We start from the raw sequence: 11,408 nt of genomic DNA, 5'->3' as shown, positions 1-11,408 counted from the left end.
TTACCCCAGAGATTAATATTTAATTGTTGTATTCTTGGGCAAAGATTTTTGAAAGTCCCAGGTAATTCTGATGTGCAAGTAGGGCTGTGAACTGCTAGTCCAAGGTAATCATGGTGATCACACTTCCCTCGCAAGTAATTGGTTTTGGAAAAGGCATGTGCCTCAATCATGGCCGATGGGATGTGGAAGGATCCTTGTTGGTAACTTCTAGGAGAGGTTTCGATGTTGACTAAAAAGTGAGGCACAAGAAATGTTTTGTCTTCTTCTACTGGATGTTGTCATGGCTGAATATGACATTTGAATCTACCACAATTATCTTGAGTCATGGAGCTGAGATGGCCAAAAGAACAAGCTCATATGCTGAGGATGGTAGAGGGGAAGATGGAAGGACCTGGGGTGCTGATGATAAATTAGTGAGTCACTGAATTAACCAAGACTGGAGCTATCCTCCCTTGAGACTTACTGTTACATGACACAATAAATGGTCTTTATTGTTGAAATCTAGGTCCTGATACAATAGTATTATATTGACATATATTAAGCCAACATATTGAGCCATATATTGAATGCTGATGTTCTACCATTTAAAAAAATTATTTATTTATTTATTTTGGGTGTGGGGAAAAGGACAGAGGGATAGAGAATCTCAAGCAGGCTCCATGCTCAGTGCAGAGCCTGATGTAGGGCTCAATCTCAGGACCCTGAGATCATGACCTGAACCAAAATCAAGAGTTGGACGCTTAACTGATTGAGCCACCCAGGCACCCCATCTGCCATTTTTTTTCTTTACGTACATTCCCCTACCATTACTCCTGATTTAAGGCAGATGTCTTCTTGACCTACTTTCATCCAATTTCCTCATCTGTAATGTGACATTTTGACTCTGCTTTGATTGTATTTTTCTCCACTCCAAGTATCTGTCATCTTCCATTAATTTCAGCCTCTACAGGGATAACTAATCTAACATCCTATTGGCAAAATAATAAATTTATTACATATGATCGGCAAATAGTTGTTGCTGATATATTATTCTCTCGATGTTTGTGCAAAATTTCAAAATAAAAAATAATTTTACACACCGTACAATCACAGGGGTCCCTGAGGGTCTCCACACATTTTTTTGAGCTGGCTGACTTTCAGCTGTGAGACCTTGTTCCCAGCCTTGAAGCTGCAGGGGGTTACGTTTGCCACCCAAGGTGGCTGGAATTTTCCCAGCTATAAGGACAAGGTTCTACTTTAGAGATGAGCGGCCTTCTCTAAAGTGACCGATAAAGCCCCCTGAAAGCAGAAAGGAGAGGAGACAGGCCAGATGGGACTGGGACTGAATCGGAGGGCCTCCGGAGGGAGGACTGCCCTATAACACTGATAGGTAACTTTGAAGTAAGAACTTACTTCTAGTAGTTTCTAGAACCTGAAGAGGGGGCCTGGCAGAACCCTCGAAAGGATCCTGGAGTACCCAGGATGCCAGGGAGGTACATGCCCTTGGCTAATGAGAAGTCCTGGCCAGTGGTCCCCAGTCCTGGAAGGCACTGGTCAGGTTGTTGGGCAAAGACAGCCCTTGACTAAGACAACCGGGCCCGCACAACCACACTGGAGTTGGTCACGTGGGCTCCATAGTGACCAGCCCAGAACTGTGTGTCCTGGCCCCAGTGTTCGAAAGACACAAAGTGGACGCCCATCTTGATGTTGGAGAACACGTGAGTGACCTGAAAGCAGACATTGTTGTTCCACTGTTGGATGGGAACAGGCATAGCAGAGAATTTATCCAGGACAGTCTGGTTGGCATCTAGAAGTTGGACAAGGAGTCGGTACATACAGCCACTGTCGTGCTGGGCTCCCCTCCAATCAGAGACACAAATCTCAATCTTGCCACTGTCTAGCAGCTCTGGCCACAAACCCTCGTCCTCCAGGTCCAACACCTGCTTTTTGCGACACCAGCCTGGCTGCAAGGGTTGCGGATGAGATTGCGTCCGATTGGGCGGCACTCGGAGAAGCGACCCAGGAGGGTGGGCCTACCGTCGCGGGCTGGGGGCAGGCAGCTGCGGGCAAGCGGCAGCCGGACGCCATGGTCCCGGGCCAGGATGAGCAGCCACAGGGCCTGGCAGTCCACCAGGGTGTGCCAGCCCCGGCACACCCAGCGGCAGCATCCCAGCAGGGTGCCCGGGGGCACGTGGCTCAGCACCACCAGGAGCAGCTCTGGTGGCAGTTGGCTCGGGTCCAGGGCCTCCTCGGGTTCAGGCTCCGGCGCGGAGACCCGGGCGGGCCAGTCCTGGGAGGCCGAGGTGCCCATGGTCCCCGCCGACCCCCCGCCAGCCCGCGCCAGGTTCAGTGGTGAATTGGATCAGAGCCAGGGCCCCTCGCCGGCGGGCTCTCTTCTGTCCCCTTCTGCCTTTCATGAATAAATAAAATCTTAAAAAAAATACAGTATAGCTATGAATATCAACATTTATTTTTTTTTTAAAGATTTTATTTATTTGACATAGAGAGCACAAGCAGGAGGAGTGGCAGGCAGAGGGAGAAGCAGGCTCTCCCCATTGAGCAAGGATCCCATCGTGGGACTTGATCCCAGGACCCTGGGATCATGACCTGAGCCGAAGGCAGATGCTTAACCGACTGAGCCACCCAGATGCCCCGAATATCAACATTTTAAATAAAGATTATTTAAATAAAGCTAAGTTTTTTTTTACCTTTTGAAAATTTATTCTAGGAATTTCTGTAAAAATAAAACTATTCATGATTCTAATATTCAATGTCCATTTAGTTGTCAGTGTAAACAATGGATATTATATTTCATTCACGTTTCCTCTACACCTTCATGTCTATAAATTTAAAGGTAAAATGAATTATTATTTAGCCTCCAGATACAAGTGTTACAAGCACACACATTGGGAAGAGAGACAAGAAAAAATAGACACTCAGCACTACTGAAAATGATACCCATTTTAATGCAAGTATCTGTGATCCTCATGCTGAGAAAGAATGTGCCTAATTGGCCTTTTCTCCTCCCCAGTCGCTTCCTCTGTTCAAACCCTCCCTGCACTCAGGAGCAGCGGCACCATCTACAACACCTTCAAAGTATTTGGAGGCAGTCAAGACTTGTTTTCCTGGGGGCTTTAACAGTGTTAGGCATGAGAGCAGATGTTTAGGGTATTAGGTTGTGTTATGTCAGAACTGAGCACCAGAGCCCAAGTAACAGAGATGTTCACACATTCTTAAATAAATTTACTACTTTCAAGTGCATTTTTGTGAAATGTAGGGTTTTTTAAAGTGCATGACTGAGGGAAGGAGCCCTTCTTGCCTGAACATTACTGTTCACACAGTCCAGACATGTGCACTGACGGCCCAGCTCTGGGAATTCCCAAAGAAGAGGTGCCTTTCCTGTGCCAGGGCCCATGTCTACTGTAGAGGTTTAATGTCAGTCTGGCATGAAAGAAAGATTGTTTACTGAACATATGAGAATTCTGCCTCATGATTAGACAGTAAATGTCTTGACTCAAATACCATCATGGTACTGTAGGAGGGTGATAACCATGGGTACATATGGGTTGCCCAAAGCACTAGGGTTTGAAAGTGTGCTGTATGTCCACTCAGACTCAGTTCCTTGATCTCCTCATTACTGACCTTCTCCTTCACTCCTCCTTGGTCTCCCATTCCCATGAGAAGGGTCACATCTGGACACCTTGTCATTACATGAACTTGCTGCTCCTCAGATATGTTACCTTCCAACATCCCACTCTAACCATAACTTCCTTCTCCTCCAGCTCCCCTTGCTAATTCTCTTGTCCTATTATCACACCTGTCTAGCAAAAGCCAAGCCTCGAAGAATCCGAATCTCTGATTTCTGGAGAAAATCACACAGCCTGGCAGTCTAGGACCACTGTCAACCACTGGTCATCAATGTCAGCTGGCTTCAGTGCTGCCTGATCACTTGTTTCCCCACAGTCAGGGATGGATCCAGGGAAGCTTAGGCAATTTGTGGGGCCACATTTAAGAAGAGAATATGGGGTGCCTGGCTGGCTGAGTTGGTTAAGCATCCGACTCTTGATTTTGGCTCAGGTCATGATCTCAGGGTGGTGAAATGGAGCCCTGCACTGGGCTCTACGCTGGGCGTGGAGTCTGCTTAAGATGCTCTCTCTCCCGCTCCCTCTGGCTGCCCCTTGCCCTGCATGCACATGCTCTTTCTCTTCCTTAAAAAAAAAACAAAAACAAAATTACAGATACAAAATTAGGTACAAAAGTGGATGTTGCTTTAGAATGAGAAAAAAAGAAAAAAAATGAGTAATTGGAGCCGTGGGAATTTAAGGTCTTCTGAGAACTCTTTAGGCAATTTACCAGCAATACTTGCATAAAAACGCTAACGGCAACCTGTCTCTCTGTCCCCCACCCCAGAATACAGCTCTCAGGGACCCCTTCACCCACGGAGGCCCAAATAAACTTCAAAAGCTTCACAGAACACTGCTTCTCAGCTTACAACACGTGGTTCCCGTCCTCTCCGTCTTCTCAAGTCACTCAACCCGTCAGCAACCTTGAGCTGTTAACAGTGACTTCTCAGACTTCAGAGAACATGGTCCTTTGGCTACCAAATGAGCACACTTATCTGTATCCCCCTCATCTTTTCTTCCTTTCTACCTTCTACAGCATAAGTATCACTCCATCCATTTTTAAATCTTTATATCATTCATTTTTTAAAAAAGATTTATTTCTTTGAGAGAGAGAGAGAGAGAGAGAGAGAGAGAGTGAGAGAGGGAACACAAGCAGGGGGAGTGGGAGAGGGAGAAGCAGGCTTCCCGCCAAGCAGGAGCCCAATGTGGGGCTCGATCCCAGGACCCTGGGACCATGACCTGAGCTGAAAGCAGACGCTTAACGACTGAGCCACCCAGGTGCCCCCACCCAGTTCCTTTCTGTTTGGAGGTATGTTTGTTTAGAGTCTGTTCCTCTTTGACTCTTTGGGGGTGGTTTTCAAGAGTAAAAAGAGCCACGTGGAGCTGGAAGTCAACTTATTTCCTTGGCCTCTATGACCTCTAGTCTCCTGGTTTTCTTCCTCCCTCTAGAACCTGCTGCCAGCTTCCTCCTCCTCTGTGTGCCCTTTATATCATAGATTTCTTCAGGCCACCATCAGATTATTCATTTATTAACTGCCACCACCACCCCCACCACTATGTTTTAGCATTACTGCAAACATGGGGAATATGAAGTGGGAAAGACAGCTCTTGCTCCTACCCTGACTACAAGGACACTTGGCAGAAGCGTCCTAATCTGGGCAATGGGGAAGAGGTCAGAGAAGACCTCCTGAACCAAGTGGCATATGGTTAAGCAAGACTTGAAGGATGAGTCACCAGGTGAAGAGGGAAAAGTGGTCTAGGCAGCAGGCTCAGAGGGGGCAAAGAACATGCCACATCTGGGAACTGAAAGAAGGGGGTGGGGTGGGAGGTGAGACATGAGAGGTAGGCAGGGATCTAATAAGGTAGGTCCTTGTGAACCCTGTTAAGAATTTGGACTTTATTAGGGGCGACTTCGGTGGCACAGTCAGTTAAGTGTCTGCCTTTGGCTCAGGTCATGGTCCCGGGGTCCTGGGATCGAGCCCCACATTGGGCTCCCTGCTTGGCAGGGGGCCTGCTTCTCCCTCTCCCTCTGCCTGCCGCTCCCCCTGCTTGTGCTCTCCGTCAAATAAATAAATAAAATCTTAAAAAAAAAGAAGATTTTGGACTTTATTCTAAGGGCTTCAGGAAGCCTCAGTACTGCCCATGTTTGCTAGCATCTCTGCTTCTACTCTTTCCCCTGAACTGTGCTCCCTTCTGCAGCCAAATGATCTTAAAATTTAAGTCACATCATGTTACTCTCTTGCTTAAAACATTCTGGTGTCTTTCTATTGTCTGATGGGTTAAATCCCAAACTCCTTAACAAGCTTACAAGACATCACATGACCTTGTCACAGCACGCTGACCGGGCTCCAGCGTTATTTCTTTGGTTTCTTTCAGTTAGATGCTCTGTTGTCTCTGGACCCCCAGATAAGCTGTTCATTCTGCCGGAAGCACCCCCCCCTTATATTCTGGGCATTACATCTGCTGGAAAGTCTTCACTGATCTCCCTCGAGCCCATATCCAGTGCTCCTCCCGAGAGCTCTCATTTACACCCTGGACTTCTGCTCAAATAACATTTTACATGTGAGTACAGCAAGTGACTGGACATCTGTGAGGACTCTGTAAGTACCAGGAGCACACAAACTTTGTCTATTTTGATCATCTTTATATCTCTAGCATGCAGCTCACTACGTAACTGTAATCAATATTTATTTGTTGAATAAATAATTGAATGAAAAAAATAAGAGATGCATTCAATGTATTCTATGGTCACTAGCTAAAAAAAAGCTACGGTTCTTTGTAGGTGCAGTCTCATGCAGGTGACATATCAGTTTAACAATTTACTTCTAAAAAGATAGCAGGAGCCAAATTTCCATTGTTTGAGTTCCTGTTTCCTTTAAATTGAGGTTCTTCTGACTGGAAAGGTAGGATAATAATAGCATTTGGCTTCCAACTGGATATATGCTTGATGCATGGTATGCACCGGAAGGTTTGAATGAGGAATGGGAAGAGATAGTCAATACAGAGAAACCTTGATGTTTTTAACCCAGGCAGCATGCCTAACAGTGATAACAAAAGTAATACAAATCACTGAAGGAGGAAGATCAGGTTTGTGGGTGGAACGGGATGTGCTCCATTTTGGACTTGCTAATATTTTTATAATATTAGCCACGTGGTCAGCCATGTGGGTGACTTCCTGGAAACAATCAAAAGGCAGGTCTGATGTGGACAGGAATTAAGAGGGACAGCTTTGGTTTAGAACTCAGTAAACCAAGATTGCTGAAATTATGGGATTGTATGGGAGAGTATAAGGGTCAAGAGAGAATGGATAAAACCTTGAAGAATTTCAGCCTTTAAGTGGGATGAAGAGGAAGTATATAGCCAGAGAAACAAATAATCTGTAGAGGAAATGGGACTTAAAATGAACCTGAAGACAGAGTTTTGACAACAGTAGACTGGAGGGTCGGGTAGAGACTGGGAGGGTGTGAAGGAAGGGTTCCAAGTAGAAATAACAACACGAAGAAACAGGGAGCAGGAAAGCACTCCACTGAATAAAGCCATTCAATAACCAGATGTGGAATGAATTTGCTGTAGAGGAATTGGAAGTTTTAAGCACAGGTCAGTCGACATTATTACTATGGAAGAGATGATGACCAAGAAAGGCCATAACCTTTGGGTTATGGGACTATTCATATTTGGTTGCTTGGGTATGAAGACAGTCTAAAAGCATGTGACCTACTTCGTTGAAGCTCCAGCCAAAGATAACTGGTAACTTTGGAGTGTCTCAGGTTTCTAAACAGAGTCTATAGTCCCCTATCCTAGAGTTAGATTGGGTGTTCTAATTATCTGTGTTGTGATACATCTTTGTGCCATGCCCACACCAGGTGATTTTCAGGTCTACTTTCATCACAATTTCTGAACTTTTTTTTTTTTTTTTCATGAGAAATTAGAGGAGGTCATGTTTCTGGGGAAAGGAGATAGTGGCAGCACTGCTGCAGTCCATGGCTTAAGTATTATACTGTAAACACATGCTCTAAGAGGGTGGCAAGAAGACAATTTAAGCTAAGTTTCAGTTCTACTTTCCCCAAAGACCCTACACTTGGTTTTGAAGATTTACAATGTGGTTGATATTAAAAAGACATATGGATTTTTAAAAATGATGAGCAGCTTAAAAAAATGTTCAGTACCATTTTTCATGTATCAGACTGGCAAAGAGCTACAAAGTGCAATGGCAAGGATACGGGAAAGTGGATTCTGTCCTACACTGCTGGTGGAAGAGTTCATCGCTGTGACCTCTTTGGAAGGCAACTGGCAATACCTGCCAAATGCACACATCCTTTCATCCTTGTCCAGGGCATTTGGAACCAGATAATTCACTGCAGCACAGTTTGTAGTGGGGAAAGATAGCAATGACCTAAAATATCCGAGAGACTGGTTAAATAATTATGGCATATCTTTCATCATGGAATATTTTAGTCATTGCTGTTTACTTTATACAGTAAGATAGCTCTGGAACTATACACTAGAAACTGGTAACACTGGTGGCCTCTGGGAGAGCACTGGGCTGAGGGGGCAGGGATGGGAGGGACTTTTTTCACTTACTTTCTATACCTGATGAATGTGTGACCTACTGTCACCTACAACCCCAATGGAAGCAAAAAAGTTTTCTGGTGGTAGAGAGTACACTAACAGTTTTGAACACATAGGAAACTTGAGATAAATCCTAACCAAAGAGTCATTAGTTATGATGGGAATCATTTCAAGAAAATTCAAGAACTGAAGACCATCTGAGCTCCCCCACCCGTGGTTTCTGTTTGCACAGAACACAAGGCAAAAAGGAAGGGAAGGGTAAGAGCAAGACATCACAAAAGAAGTCACGAAGCCAAGAAACTGGTGGGACAGACACTTTATTGTGGCTTGCTTGGAGTAAAACATTCAACCCTTCAACATGGACTTTTTTTTCCCTGGAGACCACAGTGTGATGCTCAAAGACCTTTAGCCTCATCTTTGTCAGTCCAGTCAATGGTCACCTATTTTATAGTTCAACTAGTTAGAGGAAAAAGTCAGAAAACTCTGGTCTTAAGATCCCAAACTGAGAGCTGCACAATTTGCAACCCATTCATATAAAGTGCTTATGTTCAGTGCAAAGAGGACAGGCAGACTCAGAAGGGCAAGCAGATGCCAGGGAATGACATTTCCTGGAAGACAGACAATTCTATGACTCAAAGAAGGAAAAACCACTTCACTTGTTAAACTTCTCCCAAAAAGAGATCTAATGTTTTCTTTGCAGTCTTTCTCCTCTCTACAGGACCAAAGCTCTGAATTTGACAGATGCCCATAATAGTTGTTTTTTTTTACTATCAAAAAACCTGGTTCAGAGAGAAATCCGTAGGGTCTAAGCACCAGAGATACCGACTTTGGCTTCCAGTTCCTGTTTGTCTCAGCAGCAAATGTGAGATCCTCAGACTGAGCTCTGGCTGGTGGGAGGCTCAGAGTTGCAGAGCTTTCCTTAGGGCCCTCATTTGCAAAGCCAAGTCATTAAGGATGACAGACCCTTTCTAAATCGCATCTGGTGTGGGAGTATGAAAGGAGTACTCCACCTGGTTTTCCATCAACTGGACGGGGACCTATTCATTGTCCCCTTGTTCTGACTCTTATCCGCAGGCCCAACCCGTGACTCTCTCTGTGAAGACAAAGAAGTGCACTGCCCTCTCAATGACCCTGGGCCTCTGTGTCTTTGTCTTGGGGTCCTGCTGTGACTGTGGAGAAGCAGGAGAGAAGAGGATGCGGTTTCCTAACCATTTTAAAGGGGCACAAACAGGACTGTAACTCAAATAGGCAGTCTAGCCATTTTAGTCCTAGGATCGTGGCTACCATTTCTCTCTTCACTCTCGAATAGGGAGCTGTGTTCTTTGTGGCAGGGATATTCGCAGAAGCCAGCTCTGCGCTTGTTGGCAACCTCCCTGCATTCTTGTTTGGAGAGGCTCACTTTTCTCTCCCTGCGGGATGGATGTGACGGTGCCCTGCCTGCCGGTGTGTGGGGCTCTGACCCCCTCACTGTGTGAATCCAGTTTTCAGACGCCGGCACCTGAGGATCCTTCTGTTCACACTACCTTCCAAAGACTCCTGGTAACTCCTTGTGCTTGTGACAGGACATGCGTGGACCAGTTTTATTCCACAGGTAGCACTTGCCCCAAGGCCAGCTCTGAATTTGGGGAGGGGAAGGAAGAAATAAGAGGCAATCCTTTTGGTGCTGCTCTAGAATTCTCTGTAAAACCTTTCTAGTTATGAGGAGCTACTGAGCATCTCCACACGGAAGGAACTGTGTACAAATAGGATGACCCGGGTTAAGAACCAAAACGCAGGGAAGGTTTTCAGACTGGCAGAAGTCTAAAGTAAAGTGCCTCTTTTTGGTGGGAGTTGGGTGGGGATGTTTTGTTTGTTCAGAAATGCTTAGGCGTAAACATGAGTGCACAGGAGACTGCACGCACACTCACTCACTCTGAGGTAGAAAGAACTGGCCATCTCCAGACAAACATACAGATTCCACAATTTTACAGAAACATGGCACTTGCGTGGCGTGAAAGGTCCTAGCCTTGCCCAAGATGGCAAGTAGGGTCCAATCCAGCTCTTTCCAACCTGGGGCAGAGCCAGGGAAGTCCCACTGCACAGGAGGAAAGAGGGAGAGATCATCTCCATCTCTCCCGTTCCACAGTATTCAGGCCCTGCTGCCCATGGTTACTTCCTGGAGCCTGAGCCGTGGGCACCCCGGGTGTGGCTCGTCAGAAGCCACTGTGTGCAGATGTCTTGCACTACTGCGTCCCCGCTGCTCTTGGCGGCCTGCTGCACCTGCTGGACGAGGACTGTGGCGCGTGAGCGCTCTTGCTTCACGGCAATCAGGTAGGCAGAACGCAGTTTGCAACATGTCAGGTAGGCCTGAACCTGGCAATGGGGCAGAAGAGACAGCCAGAAAGAAACCATCATGGATGATGAAGCAACAAACAGAGCTGTGTTCCAGAGCCCGGCAGACGAAAGATCAACTTCTCACCTACTGTGTTCTTGTTTTTCATTACATTATAGCAACGCTTTAAATATTCTGGACATTAAGCTATTACACTGTGTTATTTTATAATGATCACAAATAATCTAAGAATTTCAAAAACAAGAAAGCCGGCAGGTGGGCGGAGTCTGGCCTCTTGTCTATTGCTTCTGAGGCTCTCCTCACCACCCTGGGTGCTCCAGCTTCCTCCTCGCTTCAGAGTCAGCACTGTCACTGCCCACAAGTTAGGATTTTAGTTGTTTGGGTGATGATTTGATTGATGTCTGTTTCCTTGACTAGATTTTAAGCTCCATGAGGACAGGAATGGTGTCTGCTTTTTCTACTTCTTGTACTTGTGCCTAGTGCACGCATGGCCTGGCATGCGGTAGGAACTGAATAAATACGCATTAAGTGAATGAATGAATGAACAAATAGATGAAACATCCTATCTCTCCCTTACCATGGGCACACACAGATACCCCTTTCACTGTTTTTCTGTTTTGACCTGCTGAATTTAACATCTTGTAACTGGAAATTCAGGTAGGAACATGCACACACACCATTAGGAAAGGTCTAATTAAGGTCTCATCACACGTTGACTTGACTTCTGCTGTTTGGATCAGAGGCACCTCAGTTTTGGTATGAGGGGTGTCTCTCTTGCATTCTGGAGGCCTCCACCTCATAAAGCCCCAGTGTAGTGGAGACCAGAGAGGTGACCATGCCTTCCCTGGCCCCGACCTCACCAGCACGTCGCTGGTTTGCCAGCGTTCTAGGCCTGCCAACAGCCA

General features: G+C 46.0%; 1 protein-coding gene and 1 pseudogene across 3 annotated transcripts in view; both read right to left on the bottom strand.

Annotated features, from left to right (window-relative positions):
* Positions 1-1,562: 1,562 nt before the first annotated feature.
* On the bottom strand, positions 1,563-2,290 carry LOC114209996 (F-box only protein 27 pseudogene; annotated as a pseudogene).
* A 6,182-nt stretch (positions 2,291-8,472) lies between these two features.
* The window catches only part of ZFYVE26 (zinc finger FYVE-type containing 26), a 62,916-nt gene continuing 59,980 nt past the window's right edge, over positions 8,473-11,408 (bottom strand). For all 3 annotated transcript variants that reach the window (XM_028122445.2, XM_028122559.2, XM_088024568.1), the window contains one exon: positions 8,473-10,523. In XM_028122445.2, coding sequence (XP_027978246.1) covers positions 10,320-10,523 — 204 coding nt within the window. In that variant the 3' untranslated portion in view covers positions 8,473-10,319. The remainder of the gene's footprint in view (positions 10,524-11,408) is intronic.

This window comes from Eumetopias jubatus, unplaced genomic scaffold (genome assembly GCF_037043125.1).
Source record: "Eumetopias jubatus isolate StellerSeaLion01/CBP00866 unplaced genomic scaffold, mEumJub1_p1.0 scaffold_7, whole genome shotgun sequence".
Classification (NCBI taxonomy): domain Eukaryota; kingdom Metazoa; phylum Chordata; class Mammalia; order Carnivora; family Otariidae; genus Eumetopias; species Eumetopias jubatus.
The sequence above is the reverse complement of the archived record's forward strand: the minus strand, read 5'-3'. Positions and strand labels throughout refer to the sequence as shown.